At 38.4% G+C, this 22,642-nt stretch overlaps 1 protein-coding gene across 3 annotated transcripts in view; it reads left to right on the top strand.

The window, feature by feature from the left end:
- Nucleotides 1–1,858: 1,858 nt before the first annotated feature.
- NOX1 (NADPH oxidase 1) overlaps nt 1,859–22,642 on the top strand; it is a 32,969-nt gene continuing 12,185 nt past the window's right edge. For 2 of the 3 annotated variants that reach the window (XM_039218097.1, XM_039218095.1), the window contains exons 1-7: nt 1,859–1,903; nt 7,003–7,098; nt 11,892–12,002; nt 12,228–12,312; nt 12,656–12,807; nt 12,911–13,092; nt 13,181–13,313. In XM_039218097.1, the coding sequence (XP_039074028.1) occupies nt 1,859–1,903; nt 7,003–7,098; nt 11,892–12,002; nt 12,228–12,312; nt 12,656–12,807; nt 12,911–13,092; nt 13,181–13,313 (804 nt within the window). The remainder of the gene's footprint in view (nt 1,904–7,002; nt 7,099–11,891; nt 12,003–12,227; nt 12,313–12,655; nt 12,808–12,910; nt 13,093–13,180; nt 13,314–22,642) is intronic. The other variant, XM_039218096.1, reaches the window with a different exon arrangement.

Here is a 22,642-nt window from a genome sequence, read left to right as displayed (position 1 = left end):
CATTCTTCAAGAACAAGGTGGGGAAACTTGCCCTATCAACTGTCAAGACTTATTATAAAACCATAGAAATTAAGGCTGTAGCATGGGGTGAACTGAATAGAGTTAAAGAATAAACCCACCTGTATATAGAACTGACATTTTAGATCAGTGAAGAAGCTGTACTTTTCAAAAATGGTGCTGACACAATTAGTTTTGCATATGGAAAAATAGTAGATCGGGCCCCTACATCACACTATACATAAAAACATCAACTGCAGATGGAGTCAAAACAAATGTGAGAGGCAAAAATAGAAAACTTGTAGAGGAAAATATAAAAGAATATCTTAATGATCTCTGGGTATTAAAGAATTTCTAAATGTATAAATTACAAAGGAAAAAGACTGATAAACCAGAGTACGTTAAAGTTAAGAACTTCTATTTATCAAAAAACATTCTTGAAAGGATAACACAAGCCATAAATGTAACCAATCACAGATTAATATCAGATATAAAGAGAACTCTAAAATCTATAAACCATAGGAAAAAAATAGAAACACAGGCCAAAATCTAGAATATGCACTTCTCAAAAGAGAAATCCAAAGGTTGAATTTTCAATAGTTGAAATAAAAGATGCTGAACCTCAGTAGTAATTGGGGAAATGAAAATTAAAATCACAACAAAGTAACAGTTTATGCTCACTGGAATCATAAAAATAAAAAAGTCTAATAATAAAACTCTAATAAACAAAAAATACCAAGCATTGGAGAGCATGCAAAGGAAGTGGAATGTTCATCCATGCCTCATTGGATTATATATTAATGTGAGAATTTTGGAAAAAGGTTTAGCATTATGTAGTAAAGTTGTACATGTGCAAATCCCAGGATCCAGGAATTCCATTCCAGGATTTATACTGTAGAGTAACTGTAGCATATATGTATCATTTTATTAATATTTTTCTATCATCATCCAACACAATAGTGAGTGAAAGAAGCAAATCACAGGAGCATACATACAAACAGCTAGGTTCCATTTATTGAAAAGTTCAAAAACAGGAAAAATTAAACAATACAGTATGTTGTTTAGGGATGTATTCAGTAAGTAAACCTATGAAGAGAAATGAGGCAATAATTACCCCAAATTTCAAGGTAGTAGTTATATCCAATGGGGGAGAGAGAGATAAAAGGGAGTTGTAATCAGGAAGGGACACCCAGAGGGTTTTAAGATATTGGAAATAAATATTCTATTATTTTAACCTGGGTAATGAGTACGTAAATACTCATTCCTTAAAATTATTCTTTAAAGTACATATATATGTTTTATGCCTGCTTTTGTGTATATTTTACCACTTTAGAAAAGGAAAAAAAAAATCAGTGCCCAGAACTGAACACACAACTCTAGTTAATCCATCATACTAGAAGAGAAAGCCCACCTTAAAGCTTTTAACATGCTTGCTTTCTGCCCTGCTTCTCCTGAGGTCATTTGTTTATAGCCCCAGCCTTTAGTGAGAAACTTAGCAAATTGTCTTATCAAAGAAAGCAATGCCTCACATTAGGTCATGTTGATAAGATGATGAGAGAGAATATTCTCACTCCAGAAGATTGCTATTTCCTGAAGGGATAAGACCCCACCAGGGAAAACCCCTGTGTTTCTCATAGGTAGGGCTGGTCTACTGAAGTTGATAACATAGTTCCGTAGAAGGAGGAAGGCAGAATGTGTTTATTCATCCCTTGAAGCTTTTTGAGTAATTGTGCATCTTTCATATCTTTAAGACTTAAATACCCTAAGCTAGACAGAAGACCTAATCCTGAAGAACCTCTCCAGAATCCTGGTTGCTGAATCTTCCCTGCTGCCTAGAGAGACTCTAAATCACCTCTTGACAATGGGCAACTGGGTGGTTAATTACTGGTTCTCAGTTTTGTTTCTGGTAAGTGACATTTTACTATCTATTAATTACTCTTAACAGAGTAAGGAGACGTATATTTATTAACATTTGTAAAGTTATTGGAAATGGAAATAATTGCTGTCCATTAAGGCCAGTTATCAGTTAAAAAGCTAAACTCTAAGAGAACACATATATGTTTTGTAAAATCTTCTGTATATGTTATATTTCACCATTTTAGAAAGGGGAAAAAATCCAGCTCCAGAAACTGATTGGTAAAGAGACAAATGATAGAAACCACAAGTATTTGGAATTCATTTGTTTTCATTTTCTATCTTCTCTTTTTCTCTTCCATCTCACTTCTACTACCATGCAGCATTCATTTCTCTTCATCCTTTCTATACTGCTAACATGAAGATTTCATAAAATCACTGTACATTTGATGTAGAAAGATTCTTTGAGACCACACCCCAGTGCTGTCGATTATAGAAATGTAATGGGAGCCATATATGTAATGTAAAAATTTTCTAGTACCTACACTGAAAAAGGTAAGAAGAAATAGGTGAAATTAATGTGTAGTAATATATTTAGTTTAACCCAATATATCAAAAATATCCTTTCAATATGTAACAAGTATTGAATTTATTTTTTTAATGTTTATTTATTTTTGAGAGAGAGAGACAGAGACAACATGAGTGGGGCAGGGGCAGAGAGAGAAACACACACAGAATCTGAAGCAGGTTGCAGGCTCGGAGCTGTCAGCACAGAGCCCAATGTGGGGCTCGAACTTACAAACTGTGAGATCATGACCTGAGCTGAAGTCAGAAGCTTAACTGACTGAGTCACCCAGGTGCCCTAATATTGAAATTATTAATAAGATGTGGTGAGTAGTGCTCTTTTTCTAAAACCAATATGCCTTATATATTCAGGTTATGCTTTTTGTAATAATTTACTGTGTGATGTGGTTTACTTTTCTACCATATTTGTATTTTTATGTATTCCATCTCCTTTGTGTGAATTCATGTATTATAGCAAAATACAAGAGAAATGGGGGTATTTACAATGTCATATGGAAGATCTTTTAATAAATATATGTAATTAAAATAAAACATATTTGTCCCCACCTTTTCCCCAAAGCAACAGCAAGACATATTTTGTTATTTACTTTTTAAAAGTTTATTTATTTATTTTTGAGAGAGAGCACACTCATAAGTGCACAGGGTGGGGGAGGAGCAGAGAGAGAGGGTGAGAGAATCATAAGTAGGCTCTATGCTGTCAGTGCAGAGCCCAGTGCAAGGCTCAATCCTATGAACTTTGACATAATGAGCTGAGCCAAGATCAAGAGCTGGAGCTTAACTGACTGGGCCACAACATGCCCCAGATATTTAATTTTTAATGATTTTTTATAATTTAAAAATGTATAGCTTGCCATACTTGTTATTTTCTTAACCATGATACTACAATTTTCCTAAACTGGTTTCACCTTAAAGTACCTTTTATGTACCTTTAATAGATGTTTTTTAATTTGTCTTAAATAATTTTATTTTATTTTATTTTTTAAATGTTTTATTTATTTCTAGGAGAGAGAGAGAGACAGCGTGAGCAGGGGAGGGTCAGAGAGAGAGGGAGTCACAGACTGAAACAGGCTCCAGACTCTGAGCTGGCAGTCAGCACAGAGCCCGATGCGGGGCTCGAACCCACGAACCGCGAGATCATGACCTAAGCGAAAGTCGGACGCTTAACCGACTAAGCCACCCAGGCGCCCCAATAATTTTATTTTTTAATGTTTATTTATTTTGAGAGAGAGAGAGAGAGAGAGAGATTGCACGTGAGTGGGCAGAGAGAGAGGAAGAAAGTGCATCCAAAGCAGGCTCTATGCTGTCAGCACAGAGCCCGACGTGGGGCTGGATCTCACAAACCATGAGATCATGACTTGAGCTGAAATCAAGAGTCAGAGGCTTAACTGACTGGGACACCCAGGTGCCCCTATTTTAAATAATTTTAAATTATGCTTGACAAAGATTACCAATAAACTTTCCAGTCAAAAATATTTTAAAAAAGAAAATAGTAATGAAAGCATTTAATGTCTTAAGTTTTTGAAACGCGATATGTATTTTATACTTATATCTAAGTTAGGGCTAGCCACATTTCAAATGATCACATATGGGTAGTGGCTATGGCATTGCATAGTGCAGATATAAACCAACTCCTTTATTTTACAAAGGAAAATAAGACCCATATATCACACACTGAACTGATTGTAGAACCAGTCATTCAAACTCAGCTTCCCAGTGTTTAGGCCAGAAGTTCTTTACCACACCACATACGCACAATCCCCTTCTCCTTACACACACACAGACACACACACACAGCACACACACACCTATTCCCACCCTCATTTTCCATTTCTAAGCCCCTCCTGAACTTGGAACTCCCTGTGCTTTCTCAGTTTCCTAGATCTTCATGTTATCACTCCTTCTGGGGTTCTCTTTTCTCTCCTTTGGGTCCCCAGGGACTGTCCACGTGCTCAAGGAAAAAAGGTGTGAAGAGCAATCATATTCACCTGGAGCATTGTTTGTTTTGCATTTAACAAAAGGCCAAGTGCTTATCTGGGCTGGTTACACTATGCTTTATATTTTCAATGCTCAATGTAGTATATGCAATTCCTTTTGCACTAGTATAGGAGACAAGGAACCTGGGAATTAGTTTCAGTTCTGCTATTAATTGAGTGATCTTGATAAAATTATTTATCCTTTCTAGACTTTAGGTCATCTGTGTGTGGGAGAAGATAAATGAAATAACTAGATTAAATACAAATATAAGTCTGTTTCTAGTTCTAAAATCCTCTGTATTTTGTAACCATTCCTTAGTTTTTGCTTATGGTTCAATACCCATTGTGGTGACTCACATTTAACTATCTAGCTTTGAATTTCCACCCTGTACCAATCCTGCTGGTAAGCTCAGACTTCTTGCTATCTCTGCCATATACTCCTATGGACTATTTTTTAAATTTTTAAAAATATTTTTTTTTGAGAGGGAGAGAGACAGTTTGAGTGGGAGAGGGAAAGAGGGAGAGAGAGATACAGAATCCGAAGCAGGCTCCAGTTTCTGAGCTGTCAGCACAGGGCTCCACATGGGGCTTGAACTCATGAACTGTGAGATCATGACATGAGCTGAAGTTGGATGCTTAACCAACTGAGCCACCCAGGTGACCCTCCTATGCACTATTTTTTAACATAAAAATTAAATTGCTCATTAAACACTCTTACTCCTCCTTTTGCCAGGTCTTCGATTTCACTCTCCATTGATAATGGAAGAAATGATAGGGTGGGAAATGAAATTCCTTAGTCCCAGACGTCACTGTATTCACTTTGCCTACACTTGGTGATGGTCTGACACAGAGATCTTTATCTTTGTTTCTCTTGGATCCTGAAATATTTCTCTAATCTCTAAATAAACTTCTCTCTTCTGTGTTCTGAACTATTGAGGAATCTGTGTCCTTCACCTCTCGTTTTCTATTAGGATCAACAAATTTCTGAAAGACCCTCAGTTCTGGAAAGGGTGTCTAAACAAAGGATGCGGGGAGAAATGGATTGGCAAAGCCACCCTGGCAATGACACAAGTCTCTAGTTAGCATTTATTGAGCTCCTACTATGCACCAACCATTGTATTAATCACTTCACATGCATGACTTCACAAAGCCTCACAGCATTGCTGTGAGGTAGATATTGTTACTATTCTCACTTTATAGGAGAAGAAATTAGGGTTCAAAGAAGTCAAATCACATGTCTGTCTAACATTAAAGAACAAGAAAATGATGGAGCTAGAATTTGAGCCTGAAGAGTTTGACTCTAATATCACCTTAAATTACTATGCTATGCTGCTAGAGGTGTGTGAACAGTCCAGATCTAAGGACTCTGAATGGGCCGTGTCCTAGGCTAAAGACCCTCTACTTGTGGGACTGAGATGGTTCTGATCCATCCTGAGGTCAACGCTATATATTAGGGGCATCCTAGTGCCCTAGAGTCCTGCTCAGTTATAAACTAGCACCTCCAAGCTTGGGCTAGGGCCATGTTGGTTGGTTTCCAAGGCAATGGGGCAATGGGGTTCAAATTGGCCCTTTGCCCAGCACAGAGACAAAGCTTGGGATAGACAAAAGCAGTCCTAAGAGCTCAAATGAGTCCAAAGCAATGGTAGGTTAATTTGAAAAGAGACTCACAATCTAAAACAGGAAAATGTGTGTCAGGGTGTAATTAAAGAGGCAGACCCATCTGGAATGGTTTAGTCTCTTTCAGATGGGTATTGTTATAGATGTTAAATTTATCCCCTGTTTCTCTAGAAATCCATTTATCCACTTATTGCCATCTTTCAGTTGCAATAGTTTGAATGCTCCAGTCCAGAAGTTGGCAAATGTTTCCTGTAAAGGGCTAGGTTGTATATATTTTGGGCTTCGCAAGCCATATGGTCTCTGTCACAGTTACTAAATGCTTCCATAGAATTATGAAAGCAGCCATAAACAATATAAAAATAAGTATGTGTGGCTAGGTTCCAATTCTACTTTATTTACAGACACTGAAATTAGGATTTCATGTGATTTTCACATCATGAAATATTCTTTTTCTTTTCATTTTTCCAACCATTTAAATGTGTGAAAACAAATAGAAAAATAAAAAACATTCTTAATTTGTAGGCAGTACAAAACAAGTGGTGAGCTACATTTGGCTCATGGGCCTTGATTTGCTGACCCTGGTCATTAGCATCTAATGCATGTCTTGAAGTACTAACTCTCTGAGAGTAAGTTAGATGCTAGAGGTATTGTACTCATAAATGGTGGGGGAAAGGGAGAGAGGCAAACCATGAGAGACTCTTGAATGCTGACAAAAACTGAGGACTGATGGATGTGGGGGGGAGGGGGGGATGGGCATGGAGGAGGGCACTTTGGGGATGAGCACTGAGTGTTATGTAGAAACTAATTTGACAATAAACTATTTGTAAAATAAAATAAAATAAAATAAAATAAAATAAAATAAAATGAAAACAAACACAAAATAGCCAAAATGATGACACTATTTCCTATTCCTTACCTATTCCTTCCCATACCCAAATTTTACTTTATTCTTTGCTTGTTTTTTGTTTTTCTCTAGGCTACTTGGTTGGGGCTGAATGTTTTCCTGTTTGTGCACGCTTTCTTGTCATATGAGAAAGCCGATAAGTACTTCTATACAAGAGAAATCCTGGGGGTGAGTATCACAGTTGTAATATGGGGAATCTCTGGGGGTTTGTGTTGTTGCTGTTGTTATTTGTCGCCTCAGCTCCTTTGAGACCCAATGCCTTGATTTCTTCTAGGGTGAGGGTGCCCAGAAAAATACAGGTTGCCCAGTTAAATTTCAATTCCAGAAAATTAAATCATTTTTTGGTATAAGTATATTGCAAATGTTTCACGGGACATATGTATACTAAAAAAATTATTCGTTTTTTAAAATCTGAAGTTCAAATGTAGGTGGGAATCCTGTATTTCTGTTCACTAAAATCTGATAGCCCTATATAGAGCACACTCTTCAGATCCAATAATAAAAACACACAGTAAACAAAACTATTAAGCAATCATTTTCAAACTGGTTTCCACAGAAACCCAAGTGCTCCTATAAGGTGTGAAGGGAAAACTAACTGGGTAGTGCTCTTGCCCCTGCCTCTACTTCAACTAGAGCAGTCTTTATCTGTCTTATGGACTCCTGTTTATGGTTTTAAGAAAGAGTTTGGTTTAAAGTAAACAGGAACATCTGGGTGGCTCAGTCGGTTAAGCATCCGACTTCGGCTCAGGTCATGATGTCGCAGTTCATGAACTTGAGCCCCACATCAGGCTCTATGCTATCAGCTCAAAGCCTGCTTCCAATCCTCTGTCCCCTTCTTTCTGCCCCTCCCCCACTTGTGATCTCTCAAAAATAAACATTTAAAATTTTTAAAATAAAACAAGTAAACAACTTGAAAGCCACCACTGTGGACTTATCTCACAGAAAGATAACTCTCTATCAAACAAGAGGGATGCTTAGGGAGTCTCTGGGGTGGGCCTGAAGAACGGCAGGGGACAGGTGAGAATAAGAGGATGGAGAAGGCTATGGAAGTCACAGGTCAAGAACAGAAGAAGAAGGGCAGGGAATGGTTAGGGGACATTGGTGTGGAGGTGACCAGGAAGAAGCATGGAAGTGAGAATGATTCTCTCACAGGCCCATCAACCTAGCCACTATCTGATTAGAAAAGCAAATTTGGCTGCTGACACTAGTCAGGTTTTCAGTAGGTAAGGGATTTGGTTAAAGCACTTTCATCTTGATTAGATCATTCGCTTTCCACAAAGACCTTTCTAATGTACATGCTCAAAGACCGTTTGTCCTTTTAAAAAATCCTTTTCTCTCTCTAATCAAATGATCCATGTTGAGATCACAACTAATTTGAACATTTTGTTCATGATGTATTTCACCCTGCTGTTTTCCATTTTAAATGTTGAAACTTGAACCTTCTTTGGAAATTATAACTCCAAAGGAAGTGTTAATTTATTTTAAAAATAGCTTTTTATTAAGAAAGTGATGCAATAAATGTGACTAGTTATTGAGAGCTTAATTGCTTTATGACCAAAAAGTCAGCCACAGAAAAATGAATCATGCTGATATCCTGTGGACATTTTTTCACTTCATTTTTAAAATTCTTCTCTATTAAAGAATTAATTATAAATATTACTACTTTCAGGGGCTCCCGGGTGGCTCAGTCGGTTGAGCGTCCGACTTTGGCTCAGGTCATGATCTCACGGTTTGTGGGTTCGAGCCCCATGTCGGGCCCTGTGCTGCCAGCTCAGAGCCTGGAGCCTATTTTGGATTCTGTGTCTCCCTCTCTCTCTGACCCTCTCCTGTTCATGCTGTCTCTCTCTCTCTCTCTCAGAAATAAATAAAACATTTAAAAATAAATAAATTAATATTACTACTTTCAGTGAAATCAAATGATACTGAAGTGTATAAGTAAAACGTGAAAATTACCCTCCCATCCCATTCCCCAGAGACAACCACTGGTAATAGTTGTGGTGTGTGTGTCTGTGTAGAAACATTGACATATGCATCAGACATATAGGTTTTGTTTTTGTTTTTGAGGTAGGTACTATTCTTATTCACTTCTTAATTCCCTGTACTCAGTAAAATTTGTTCTTTTTTGGTGCAACATTCTATGAGATTTGATAAACACAGTAGCAAATAGATTTTTGTTTTAGCCAAAACAGGGATCACATTGTAGATATTGGCTGGAAATAGCTTCTTACATGTAATGTATTTCAGATATCTTTCCATCTGAGTATGTAACCAGTGGTGTGCTGAAACTAGCTCGTAACGGCTCACAACAGCCAGTTATGTGGATCTCTTCCCATCCCTGTATTCAATGGTGTTCAGTGACAAAAAGTTGATATCTTGAAATCTCCCATGGCAGGAATATTTACATCATGTCAATTAGCAAATGCTGGATATCAAGACACCCCCCCCACACTTCCCCTGAAAGTTAAACATATACCATTGCTACTCCACTGCCTATAACTCTCATCCTTTTAAGAAAATAGAAGTCCATGGCATTGATGTGCCATAATTTATTTAATCATTCTGTAGTGCATTTCTTTTTTTTTTTTTATATTTTTATTTATTTCTAGGAGAGAGAGAGAGAGAGAGACAGCGTGAGCAGGGGAGGGTCAGAGAGAGGGAGACACAGACTCTGAAATAGGCTCCAGGCTCTGAGCTGGCAGTCAGCACAGAGCCCGATGAGGGGCTCGAACCCACGAACCGTGAGATCATGACCTAAGTGAAAGTCTGACGCTTAACCAACTAAGCCACCCAGGCGCCCCTGTAGTGCATTTCTTAAATTTGTGCTTCCTCTAGGAAAATAGTTATTTGATTCACTATGAAGCAGAGCACATAAGTAACAGAAGAAGCCATTTAAATTTATAGTCAATAAGGGGGTGCCTGGGTCGCTCAGTTGGTTAAGTTTCCGACTTCAGCTCAGGTCATGATCTCATTGTTCTTCAGTTTGAGCCCCATGTTGGTCTCTGTCCTGACACCTCGGAGCCTGGAGCCTGGAGTCTGGAGCCTGCTTCAGATTCTCTCTCTCTCTCTCTCTCTCTCTCACCTCCCCTGCTTGTGCTCTCTTTCTCTCTCTCTCTCAAAAATAAATAAACATTAAAAATTTATAGTCAATAAGACATTAAGGACAGCAACAGTTGAACTAGAACATCAGGTAATGTTGATACTGAAAACTGAACAAAAATTGGGATATTTCAATGTGCTGCAATGGTGAAAAAAGATTTCCTCTAAAAAGAATTTATCTCATACAGATATCCCCTACTAAATATAGAGCTGTGAAATTGTAGTCCTATATTTTCCATTCACCTGCCAATTTTAGCTTTAAGAAACCTCTGTGACTCAAATAAGCAAGCTGTGCAAACCAATATGGAAATGGAAGATCTTTGAGATGAGCAGAGAAAATTTACTCAGAAATGGAACAGGATGTCTCTCTCAAAAACACTTGGAGTGTGACTCAGCAGAGGGAGAAAACAGATCCTGTGGAAGAATCAGAAATGGAACACAGTGGGGCAGCTCTATTCGCTGCACTGCCTGACATTGTAAGCCATTATGGAAGTTAGGCAGATCTTGATCTGACTTGATGTCACATTTCTCTGGTTTCGGTTATATGGAAAAATAGTGTTTGTGGGGAAAAAGATTACTAGAAAAAGGCCAAGAAATTGTTAATTCTAACCCACATTCTTCTTTTCAGCCAGTTGCTGATAGCATAAAGGTAGGGCTGGCTAAAGTGCAACAAAAATTGCTTCGCTGCTGCTACCACCTCTGCTGCTATCAGGAGATTGTCACCCTCCATAGCCTGCAGTCCCAAGTAGTTGGAACTGACTCAGAGGCCAGTTGCACAGAGTTAAGGAGAGAAGTTGAACTTAACAGCCATGGAGTTGAGCATATTCTGTCAAGTCTATACTTAACCAAGCCTGTTTTCAGGCTAAATACTTCTTTAAAGCAATGATTCCTTGTCTCCTTTTCTGGCAGCTTCTACTGCTGGATCAGACTGATCTTGATGTATGCTGCCTGGCCACCCAAGGAAATCAGTTTGAAATTCTGTTCTCAGAAGCTCTCCATTCTCAGATCTCTACCTAAGTTTAAATTTTTTGCTCTAAGGGGTTCACTAGTTTTGCCTAAGCTTTATTCAATGATTAAAGACATCCTAAATATAAATGGTTAAAATCTTTATTGTTTATTTACATGATTATTACATGCTTATAATTACAACAATGGAAAATACAGAAAAGAGAAAAAATAGTCACCATCTGTACTTACACCTCTAAATATATAAGCTTTATTTAAAATGCAAATAAAAATATATACAATCCTCAGGGTGCCTGTGTGTCTCCATTGGTTAAGCATCTGACTCTTGATCTCCGCTCGGGTCATGATCTCATGATTTTTGAGATTGGGCCCTGTGACAGGCTTTGTGCTGACAGTGTGGAGCCTGGTTGGGGTTCTTTCTCTCCCCTTCTCTCTCTGCCCCTCCCCCACCAAAAAATAAATATATATTTAAAATTAATTAATTAATTAATTAAACAAACACTAAAAAATATATACACTCTTCAATATTGTTTTACAAATGACAAAGTAATAATTGAGTGTGCTGGGCAAAAATACTCATTGCAGAGTATTACATTGATAGAGTATATTTGTTTTTTTTATAGACTGTATTTGTTAATGTGAAATTACTAAATCCTGTTCTCTTTCATATTGTACAAATATTTCCAAACCACTGTCATGAGAATTTTTCAATTCACTATTAAATTCAGCAAATTTTCTGTCATTTGCAAACATAGAGTCTAGACTGATTGTGCTAACTACTGAACAGGAGGTGAGGAAGATGTAGCACTGTCCATTCCCAGAGAAGTGGACTGGGTGCGTGCTCACCTGCTAGATGATGAGATGAAGCAACTGATGATCTCTTCTCTCCTCTGCTCTAGTCAGCATTGGCCTGGGCTCGAGCCTCTGCACGCTGCCTGAATTTTAACAGCATGCTGATCCTGCTTCCTGTGTGTCGAAATCTGCTGTCCTTCCTGAGAGGCACCTGCTCAGTGAGTCCCAGCCACTCGTAGGTCAACAACGTTCACATTAAAGACAAGAGATCCTGAACTCCTCAGTAGGACAACCTAATACCAAACCCCTAGGAATGGAAGCCAAGGGGATTGGCAAGGGTGGGTGGGTATAGGTATGCTTTGTTTAAGACATGTTGGTTATGGGTTACTGAATTTTATAAAGCTTCCTGCAGATACCGGACCTTGATGACTTCCCATTTGCAGTTTTGCAGGCGTAGCCTGGGAAAGCAACTGGATCACAATCTCGCCTTCCACAAACTGGTAGCGTATATGATCTGCCTACACACAGGTAACTGTGGCAAACCACAAAAATGCAAGGCCCCAGGCATTCAGAGTGTAGTTTCATTTATTTATGTATTTAGACATTCAAAAAGTATTTATCAAACACCTGGCTCTACTTGCCATGCGCCATTGTAGGCCTATTTTCACGGAATTTACATTCGATTCTTTTGGTAATAGAATGAGTATAAAAAAAATATTGGCTCTCTTTGCAATCAAGATTTATTGGGCGCCTTCTGTAGACTCGGCATTCTGCCAGACCATATATATATAGAATTCTCCTTTTCTAGTAGGGCATGTCTGCCCTGATGTTTCTAAGACACTTTCCAATTCCCTTTCATATTTCCATTTAGCTATTCACATCATCGCACATCTGTTCAACTTTGAACACTACAGCAGAAGCCGACAGGCCACAGATGGATCCCTTGCTTCCATTCTTTCCACCCTATCTCAACAAGAGAAAGATGAAGATTCTTGGCTAAATCCTATCCGGTCCCCAGACGTGGTGAGTTGACTCAATGGCAAAGCATCTGGGATCTGGTCATGAGCAGGAAGGGCATGGTATGTATGGTACACATTGTTTCAGGCTGAAATTTCTCCTTTTATAGACAGTGGAGTATGTGACATTTACCAGCATCGCTGGTGTCACTGGAGTGATCATCACAATAGCTCTGGTTCTCATGGTGACTTCAGCTACGGAGTTTATCCGGAGGAGTTATTTTGAGGTCTTCTGGTATACTCACCATATTTTTATCGTCTACGTCATTGGTTTAGGGATTCATGGCATTGGGTAAGGTCTTCAAACTCTCATTTTCATGCCCCAGCCCCTGGCCTCACATAATTCTTTGCCCCAAACTGTCCTTCTTTGTCTGTCTCAGTGGAATTGTCCGGGGTCAAACAGAAGAGAGCCTGAATGAGAGTCATCCACACAGATGTGCAGAATTTTTCAAGCAGTGGAATGATCATGACTCCCACTGCAAGCATCCCCGATTTGAAGGGCTCCCTGCTGAGGTAAGAAGCCCACAGGCAAGGACAGACTACTGTCAAGAGCTGTTATTCTTACTGTTGTTACTGTTACTCTTGTTATTGATAACTGTTATTAGCTCAGCACTGTACTGGGTCCTCTGGAGGATATATTTGCAAGGTTCCTACCACCAAGGAACTCCAATATCAATGGCAACAGGCTAGGGAGTTATCATTAGCAGAGGATCCAGAAGATAATAAACTAATGGTTATTGCATGTTGTTAGACCCTCTCCCAAAGTAATAATGATACCTCACATGATTATTATTATTATTATTGTTGTTGTTAAAATATTTATTTATTTAGAAAGAGCACAGGTGGGGGAGGGGCAACGAGGGGCAGCGAAAGAGAGGGAGACACAAAATCCGAAGCAGACTCCAGGCTCCAAGCTGTCAGCACAAAGCCCAGCGTGGGGCTCGAACTCACAAACCATGAGATCATGACTTGAGGTGAAGTTGGACGCTTAACTGATTGTGCCACCCAGGTGCCCCAATAGCTCTATTATTAATAGTGTTTGCCATATGACATATTTGCTTTGTAATATGGATTGTCTCATTTATACATAGCAGTAACCTATGAGGTAGGTACTTTTTCTGTCTCCATTGTGAGACAATAGGACTAGGAATCAAAGACATTAAACTGCCAAGTTCCCACAGTACGTAATTAGTGGAACTGGAATTCAAGCCCAGGCCTTTCAGATTCCAAAGACTGCTCTCAAACGCTGTACTGTACCAAAGCTTAGCTGTGAAATCAAGTCAATTATCTTGGGTGGGGAGAAGCATTCTTTTCTCCCAGCTTTTTTGAAGTACAATTGACAAATAAAACTGTATATATTTGAAGTGTACACTGTGATGAATGATACATGCATATTTTGTGAAATTATCATCATAATGAGATTATTAACACATCCATCACCTTACATAGTTACCATTTTTTTTGGTAGTGATAATGCTTAAGACCTACTCTTTTGGCACATTTCAAGTATGCTATACAGTATTATCAACTATAGTCACCATGTTTTACATTGGATTCCCAGAGCTTATTTATCTTATGACTGAAGGCACATACCATTTTACCAGCATCTTTCTAACACTCCCCGAGGGCCTGGTTAACCACCTTCCTAGTGTCTGTTTCTGTGAGTTTAACTTTTTTTTAAAGCATTCTTTTTTTAACGTTTATTTATTTTTGAGAGAGAGAGAGTGCAAGCGTGGGAGGGGCAGACATAGAGGGAGACACAAAATCCAAAACATGCTCCAGGCTCTGAGCTTGTCAGCACAGAGCTGAATGCAGGCTTGAACCCACAAACTGTGAGATCATGACCTGAGTTGAAGTCAGACGCTTAACTGACTGAGCCACCCAGGTGCCCCAAGAAGCATTCTTGAAGTCAGCTTGCCTTGGTGTTATAAGTACCTGTTTGAAAATTATTATTAAATAGTGGGCATTCAAGAAACTGGGTTTCAGGGAACTCAAGGTGTGCCTCTGGATAATTATTGTGGATATCATGGTTTACATTTGCTTGCTCATAAAATATGTTAGATGTCCTCTTTGGAGAAGTGTCTGTTCCTGCCTTCTGCCCATTTCTACACTGTTGGTGGGAATGTAAGCTGGTGCAACCCCTCTGGAAAACAGTGTGGAGGTTCCTCAAAAAATTAACAATAGAACTCCCCTATGACCCAGCAGTAGCACTGCTAGGAATTTACCCAAGGGATACAGGAGTGCTGATGCATAGGGGCACATGTACCCCAATGTTCATAGCAGTGCTCTCAACAATAGCCAAAACATGGAAAGAACCTAAGTGTCTATCACCTAATGAATGGATCAAGAAGATGTGGTATATTTATACCATGGAATACTACATGGCAAAGAGAAAGAATGAAATCTGGCCATTTGTAGCAACGTGGATGGACCTTGAGGGTGTTATGCTGAGCGAAATAAGTCAGGCAGAGAAGGACAAATACCATATGTTTGCACATATAGGTGCATTAGGAGGAAGTTAACGGAGGACGAAGCGAGAGAAGAAGGGGGGAAATAGTTGGGGAGAGGGAGGGAGGCAAACCATGAGAGACTCTTGAATGCTGAGAATAAACTGAGGGCTGAAGGGGGGGTGGGGTAGGGGGAAGAGGGGTGATGGGCATGGAGGAGGGCACTTGTTGGGATGAGCACTGGGTGTTGTATGTAAACCAACTTGACAATACGCTATTTAAGGAAAAAAATAAAATAAAATAAAATATGTTGGAGGAATAAATGGAAGGGAGAGGTTGACTTGTGGTACTGCAAAGTGCTCTGAGGGTGATTAAAGTCTTTAAACCTTTAAATCAGTTGCAGAATTAAAAGCAATAGCTCATTCCTCATCTAAAATGGGAATAATATCTTTAAAAAATCCCTTAAAGCTGGCATTTCAAATTAATTGGGAAAAAAGATGTATCATTCAATAATGTTTTGGAGATAACAGGATATCCATCCAGAAAAAAAGCTGAATCTTTATTCTATACTCCGCACTAAAATATAAATCAAGAATGCATAGTTCAAGGATTTAAATGTTAAAGAAAGCAAGGAAATCATAAAATGATCCTAAGACCAAATTCTAATTTAATCTAATTTTAATGTTAATATTTTAAATTTTAATCTAATACTGGAGGGCTAGCAAAAATATTCCCTAAATAAGATTTTAAAAGACCTTGAAGCCAGAAAAGAAAATATAATAAAATATAATAAATTTGAATAAATAGATGTTAAAATTTATTATATGTATTTCAGTTTTTATATAAATTCCAGTATAGTTAACATGCAGTATAATATTAATTTCAAGTATACAGTATATGAGTCAACACTTCCATACAACAACTGATGATCATCACAACAAGAACACTCCTTTATTCCCATCACCTATTTATTCCATCTCCCACCCACCTCTCCTCTGGTAGCCATCAGTTTGTTCTTTATAGTTACAAGTCTGTTTCTTGGTTTGCCTCTCTTTCTCTTCTTTTCCCTATGGTTTTTTGTTTTGTTTCTTAAAGTCCACATATGAATGAGATCAAATGGTATTTCTTTTTCTCTGACTGACTTATTTCACTTAGCATAATACTCTTTAGCTCCATCCATGTCATTGCAAATGGCAAGATTTTAATTCTTTTTTATGGCTGAGAAATATTCTATTGTATATATACCACTTCTTTATTCATCAGTCAATGGACATTTGGACTGTTTCTATAATTTGACTATTGTAGGTAATGCTGCTATAAACATCCAGTTGTGTGTATCCCTTTGAGTCAGTATTTTTGTATTCTTTGGGTAAATACCTAGTTGCTAGATCATAGGGTAGTTCTATTTTTCACTTTTTGAGGCAACTCCATAATATTTTCCAGAGTGGCTGCACCAGTTTGCATTCCCACCAACAGTGCAAGAGGGTTCCTCTTTCCAACACCTGTCGTTTATTTTAGCCTTTCTGACTGGTGCAAGGTGATATCTCGTTGTAACTTTCATTTACATTTTCCTGATGATGAGTGATGTTGAGCATCTTTTCATGTGTCTGTTGACCATCTTTGTGTCTTCTTTAGAATAATGGCTATTCATGTGTTCTGCACATTTTTAACTGGATTATTTGTTTTTTGGATGTTGAGTTTTATAAGTTCATAATGTATTTTGGATACTAACTCTTTATTGGATATATCATTTGCAAATGTCTTCTCACATTCCATAGGTTGCCTTTTAGTTTTGATGATTGTTTCTTTCAGTGAGCAGAAGCTTTTTATTTTGATGTGGTCCCAGCAGTTTATTTTTGCTTTTATTTCCCTTGCCACAGAAGACATATCTAGAGAATGTTTCGGGGTGCCTGAGTGACTCAGTCAGTTAAGCATTCAACTCTTGATTTTAGCACAGGTCATGATCTCACTGTTTTTGAGTTTGAGCCCTGCTCTAGGCTTTGTGCTGACAGTATGGAACCTACTTGGGCTTCGCTCTCTCCCTCTCTCTCTGCCGTTCTCCCACTCATGCTCTCTCTTTCTCAAAAAAAAAAAAAAGTAACAAACGATAGAGAAATATTGCTACAGCCAAAGTCATATTAATTACTGCCTGTGTTCTCTTCTAAAAATTTTATCGTTTCAGGTCTCACATAGAAGTCTTTAATCCATTTTGAGTTTATCTTTGTGTATGGTATGAGAAAGTGGTCCAGTATCATTCTTTGCATATTGCTGTCCAACTTTCCCAACACTATTTGTTGAAGAGACTGTCCTTTTCTTTTTTTTAAATATAGTTTATTGTCAAGTTGGTTTCCTATACCACCCAGTGCTCATCCCAACAAGTGCCTACCTCCATGCCGATCACCCTTCTTCCACTGTCCCCCACCCTAATCAGTCCTAATTTTGTTCTCAGTATTCAAGAGTCTCTCGTGGTTTGCATCCTATCCTCTCCCCAACTATTCTCTCCCCTTCCGTTCCCCCATTGTCATCTGTTAACTTTCTCCTGTTCCACTTATAAGTGAAAACATATGGCATCAGTCCTCTGCCTGAATTATTTCGCTCAGCATAATACCCTCGAGTTCCATCCATGTTGCTACAAATGGCCAGATTTCATTTTTCTCATTGCTATGTAGTATTCCATTCTATAGATAAACCACATCTTCTTGATCCATTCGTCAGTTGATGGACATTTAAGCATTTTCCATGATTTGGCTATTGTTGAAAGTGCTGCTATAAACACTGGGGTACACGTGCCCCTATGCATCAGCACTCCTGTATCCCTTGGGTAAATTCCTGAAGTGCTATTGCTGGGACATAGGGGAGTTCTATTGTTAATATTTTGAGGAACTTCCAAACTGTTTTCCAGAGAGGCTGCACCAGTTTACATTCCCACCAACAGCTCAGGAGGGTGCCCATTTCTCCACATCCTCGCCAGCATCTAGAGTCCTCTGATTTGCTCCTTTTGGCTACTCTAACCGGCATGAGGTGGTATCTCAGTGTGTTTTTGATTAGTATTTCCCTGATGATGAGAGACGCTGAGCATCGTTTCATGTGTCTGTTGTCCATCTGGATGTCCTCTTTGGAGAAGTGTCTGTTCATATCCTCTGCCCATTTCTTCACTGGATTTTTTGTTTTTCTGGTGTGGAGTTTGGTGAGTTCCTTATAGATTTTGGATACTAACCCTTTATCTGATATGTCATTTGCAACTATCTTTTCTCATTCCGTGGGTTGCCTATTAGTTTTAGGGATTGTTTCCTTTGCCATGCAGAAGCTTTTTATCTTGATGAGATCCCAATAGTTCATTTTTGCTCTTGATTCTCTTGCTTTTGGGGAAGTGTCAAGGAGGAAATTGCTGCGGTGGAGGTCAAGGAGGTTGTTTCCTGCTTCCTCCTCTAGGGTTTTGATGGTTTCCTGTCTCACGTTCAGGTCCTTTATCCATTTTGAGTTTATTTTTGTGTATGGTGTGAGAAAATGATCTAGTTTCATTCTTCTGCATGTTTCTGTCCATTCTCCCAGCACCATCTGTTAAAGAGGCTGTCTTTTTTCCATTGGATACTGTATCCTGCTTTGTCAAAGATTACTTGGAAGTACATTTTTGGGTCCAATTCTGAGTTCTTTATTCTATTCTATTGGTCTATGTGTCTGTTTTTGGGCCAATACCATAATGTCTTGGTGATTACAGCTTTGTAGTAGAGGCTAAAGTCTGGAATGGTGACGCCTCCCATTTTGGTTTTCTTCTTCAGTATTACTTTGGCTATTCGGGGTCTTTTGTGGTTCCATACAAATTTGAGGAGAGTTTGTTCTAGTTTTGACAACAATGCTGGTGCAATTTTGATTGGGATTGCATTGAATGTATAGATTGCTTTGGGTAGTAATAACATTATAACTATATTTTTCCAATCCATGAGCATCGAATGTTTTTCCATTTCTTTGTCTTTTTCAATTTCCTTCATAAGTTTTCTATAGTTTTCATCATATAGATCTCTTATATCTTTGGTTAGCTTTATCCTAGGTATTTTCTGGTTTTTAGTGCAATTGTGAATGGGATCATTTTCTTGATTTCTTTTTCTGCTGCCTCATTATTGGTGTATAAAAATGCAACCGAGTTCTGTACATTGATTTTGTATCCTGCAACTTGGCTGAATTCATGGATCTGTTCTAATAGGCTTCTGGTGGAGTCTGTCGGGTTTTCTATGTAGAGGATCATGTCGTCTGTGAAAAATGAGAGTTTGACTTCTTATTTGCCAATTCTGATGCCTTTGATTTCCTTTTGTTGTCTGATGGCTGATGCTAGAACTTCCAGCACTAATTTAAACAACAGTGGTGAGAGGGGACATCCCTGTGGTGCTCCTGATCTCAGGGGGAAAGCTCTCAGTTTTTCCCCGTTGAGGATGATGTTAGCTGAGGGCTTTTCATAGATGGTTTTTATGATGTTTAAGTATGTTCCTTCTATCCCGACTTTCTCTGGGGTCTTTATTAAGAAAGGATGCTGTATTTTGTTAAATGCTTTTTCCGCATCGATAGACAGGATCATATGGTTTTTATCATTTCTTTTGTTAATGTGATGTATCACATTGATTGATTTGCAAATATTGAACCTGCCCTGTAACCCAGGAATGAATCCCACTTGATCATGGTGGATAATTCTTTTTATGTGCTGTTAAATTCGATTTGCAAATATCTTGTTGAGGACTTTTGCATTTGTATTCATCAAGGATATTGGCCTGTGGTTCTCTTTTATTGCTGGGTCTCTGGTTTGGAAATCAAAGTGATGCTGGCGTCGTAGAATGAGTCCAGAAGTTTTCCTACCATTTCTATATTTTGGAATAGCTTGAGAAGAATGGGTATTAAGTCTGATTTAAATGTCTGGTAGAATTCTCCTGGGAAGCCATTTGGCCCAGGGCTCTTATTTGTTGGGAGATTTTTGATCACTGATTCAATTTCTTCACTAATTATGGGTCTGTTCAAATTTTCTATCTCTTCATGTTTGTTTTAGTAGTGTGTGTGTGTTTGAGATTGGTAGTGTGTTGTCCTTTTCTTCTAAGTTGTTCAGTTTGTTGGCATATAATTTTCATAGTATTCCTTGATAATTGCTTGTATTTCTGAAGGATTGATGTAATGAATCTATTTTCATTCGTGATTTTGTCTATTTGGGTGCCCTCTTTTTTCTTTTTGAGAAACCTGGCTAGAGGTTTATCAATTTTGTTTATTTTTTCAAAAAACCAACTCTTGGTTTCATTTACCTGTTCAACTGTTTTTTTTTTTTATTCTCTATTGTTTCTTTCTCCCTGGTGTTTAATATTTCTCTTATTCTGCTGTGCTTGGGGTGCTCTTGCTTCTCTGCTTCTAGTTCCTGTAGGTGCGCTGTTAGATTTTGCATTTGAGCTTTTTCTAGTTTGTTGATATAGGCCTGGAGTGCAATGTACTTTCCTCTTAGTACTGCCTTTGATACATCCCAAAGAGTTTGGATTGTTGTATTTTCATTATCATTTGTTTCTATAAATTTTTAAATTTCATCTCTAATTGCCTGATTGGCCCATTCCTTCTTTAGTAGGGTGTTCCTTAACCTCCATGTTTTTGGAGGTTTTCCAGACTTTTTCCTGTGATTGATTTCAAGTTTCCTAGCATTGTGATCTGAAAGTGTGCATGGTATAATCTCAATTCTTTTACCTTTATTGAGGACTGCTTTATGAAACTGTATGCAATCTATCTTGAAGAATATGCCATGCGCACTTGAGAAGAAAGTGAATTCCATAGCTTTGGGATGTAGAGCTCTAAATCTGTCAAAACCATCTGGTCCAATATGTCATTCAAGTCCAATGTTTCTTTAGTGATTTTTTTGTCTAGTTGATCTATCCATTGCTGTAAGTGGAGTATTAAAGTCTCCTGCTATTAGCACATTCTTATCCATAAGATTGCTTCTACTTGTGATTGTTTTATGTATTTGAGTGCTGCTGAATTCGGTGTGTAGAAACTTATAATTGTTAGCTCTTCCTGATGGATAGACCCTGTAATTATGATATAATTCCCCTCTTCATCTCTTGTTTCTGCTTTTACTTTAAAATCCTGTTTGTCTGATACAAGTATGGCTACTCCAACTTTCTTTTGACTTCCAGTAGCATGATATACATTTCTCCATCCCCTCACTTTGAATCTGAAGGTATCCTCAGGTCTAAAATGAGTCTCTTGTAGACAGCATATAGATCAATTTTTTTTTTTTATCCATTCTGATACCCTATGTCTTTTGATTGGAGCTTTTAGTCCATTTACATTCAGTGTTATTGTTGAAAAATATGGGTTTAGTGTCATTGTGTTCTCTGTAGGATTCATGCTTGTAGTGGTGTCTCTGGTATCTTGTGTTCCTTTCAACATTTCCCTTATAGAGTCCCCCTTAGGATTTCTTGTAGGGCTGGTTTAGTGGTGATGAATTCGTTCCATTTTTGTTTGTTTGGGAAAACCTTTATCTCTCCTTCTATTCTGAATGACAGGCTTGCTGGATAAAGGATTCTTGGCTGCATATTTTTTCTGTTCATCACATTGAAGATTTCCTGCCATTCCTTTCTGGCCTGCCAAGTTTCAGTAGATAGGTCTGGAACCACCCTGATAGGTTTCCCTTTGTATGTTAGTGCCCTTTTATTCCTAGCCACTTTCAAAATTCTCTCTTTTTTTCTTATATTTTGTCAGTTTCACTATGATATGTCATGCAGAAGACCGATTCAAGCTATGTCTGAGGGGAGTTCTCTGTGCCTCTTGGATTTCAATGTCTGTTTCTTTCCTCAGATTGGGGATGTTCTTGGCTTTAATTTGTTCAAGTACTCCCCTTTAGCGCCTTCCCCTCTCTCTTCCTCTTCTGTAATTCCTATGATATGGATAGTCTTCTGTTTGATTGTATCACTCAGCTCTTGAATTTTCCTTTCGTGTTCCTGGATCAGTTTCTCTCTCTTTTTCTCAGCTTCCTCTTTTTTTTCTTTTTCTTTTTTTACAAATAGTTTATTGTCAAATTAGTTTCCACATAACACCCAGTGCTCATCCCCACACGTGCCCTCCTCCATGCCCATCCCCCTCCCCCCTACATCCATCAGTTCTCAGTTTTTGTCAGCATTCAAGAGTCTCTCATGGTTTGCCTCTCTCTCTTTCCCCCACCATTTCGCCCCTTCTTCTCCCCCTTGGTCCTCTGTTAAGTTCCTCCTAATCCTCCTATATGTGCAAACATATAATATTTGTCCTTCTCTGCCTGACTTATTTCACTCAGCATAACCCCCTCAAGGTCCATCCATGTTGCTACACATGGCCAGATTTCATTGTTTCTCATTGCCATGTAGTATTCCATGGTATAGATAAACCACATCTTCTTGATCC

Source organism: Hyaena hyaena, unplaced genomic scaffold, assembly GCF_003009895.1.
Source record: "Hyaena hyaena isolate Hyena2069 unplaced genomic scaffold, ASM300989v1 scaffold_744, whole genome shotgun sequence".
NCBI classification, from domain to species: domain Eukaryota; kingdom Metazoa; phylum Chordata; class Mammalia; order Carnivora; family Hyaenidae; genus Hyaena; species Hyaena hyaena.
The sequence above is the reverse complement of the archived record's forward strand: the minus strand, read 5'-3'. Positions and strand labels throughout refer to the sequence as shown.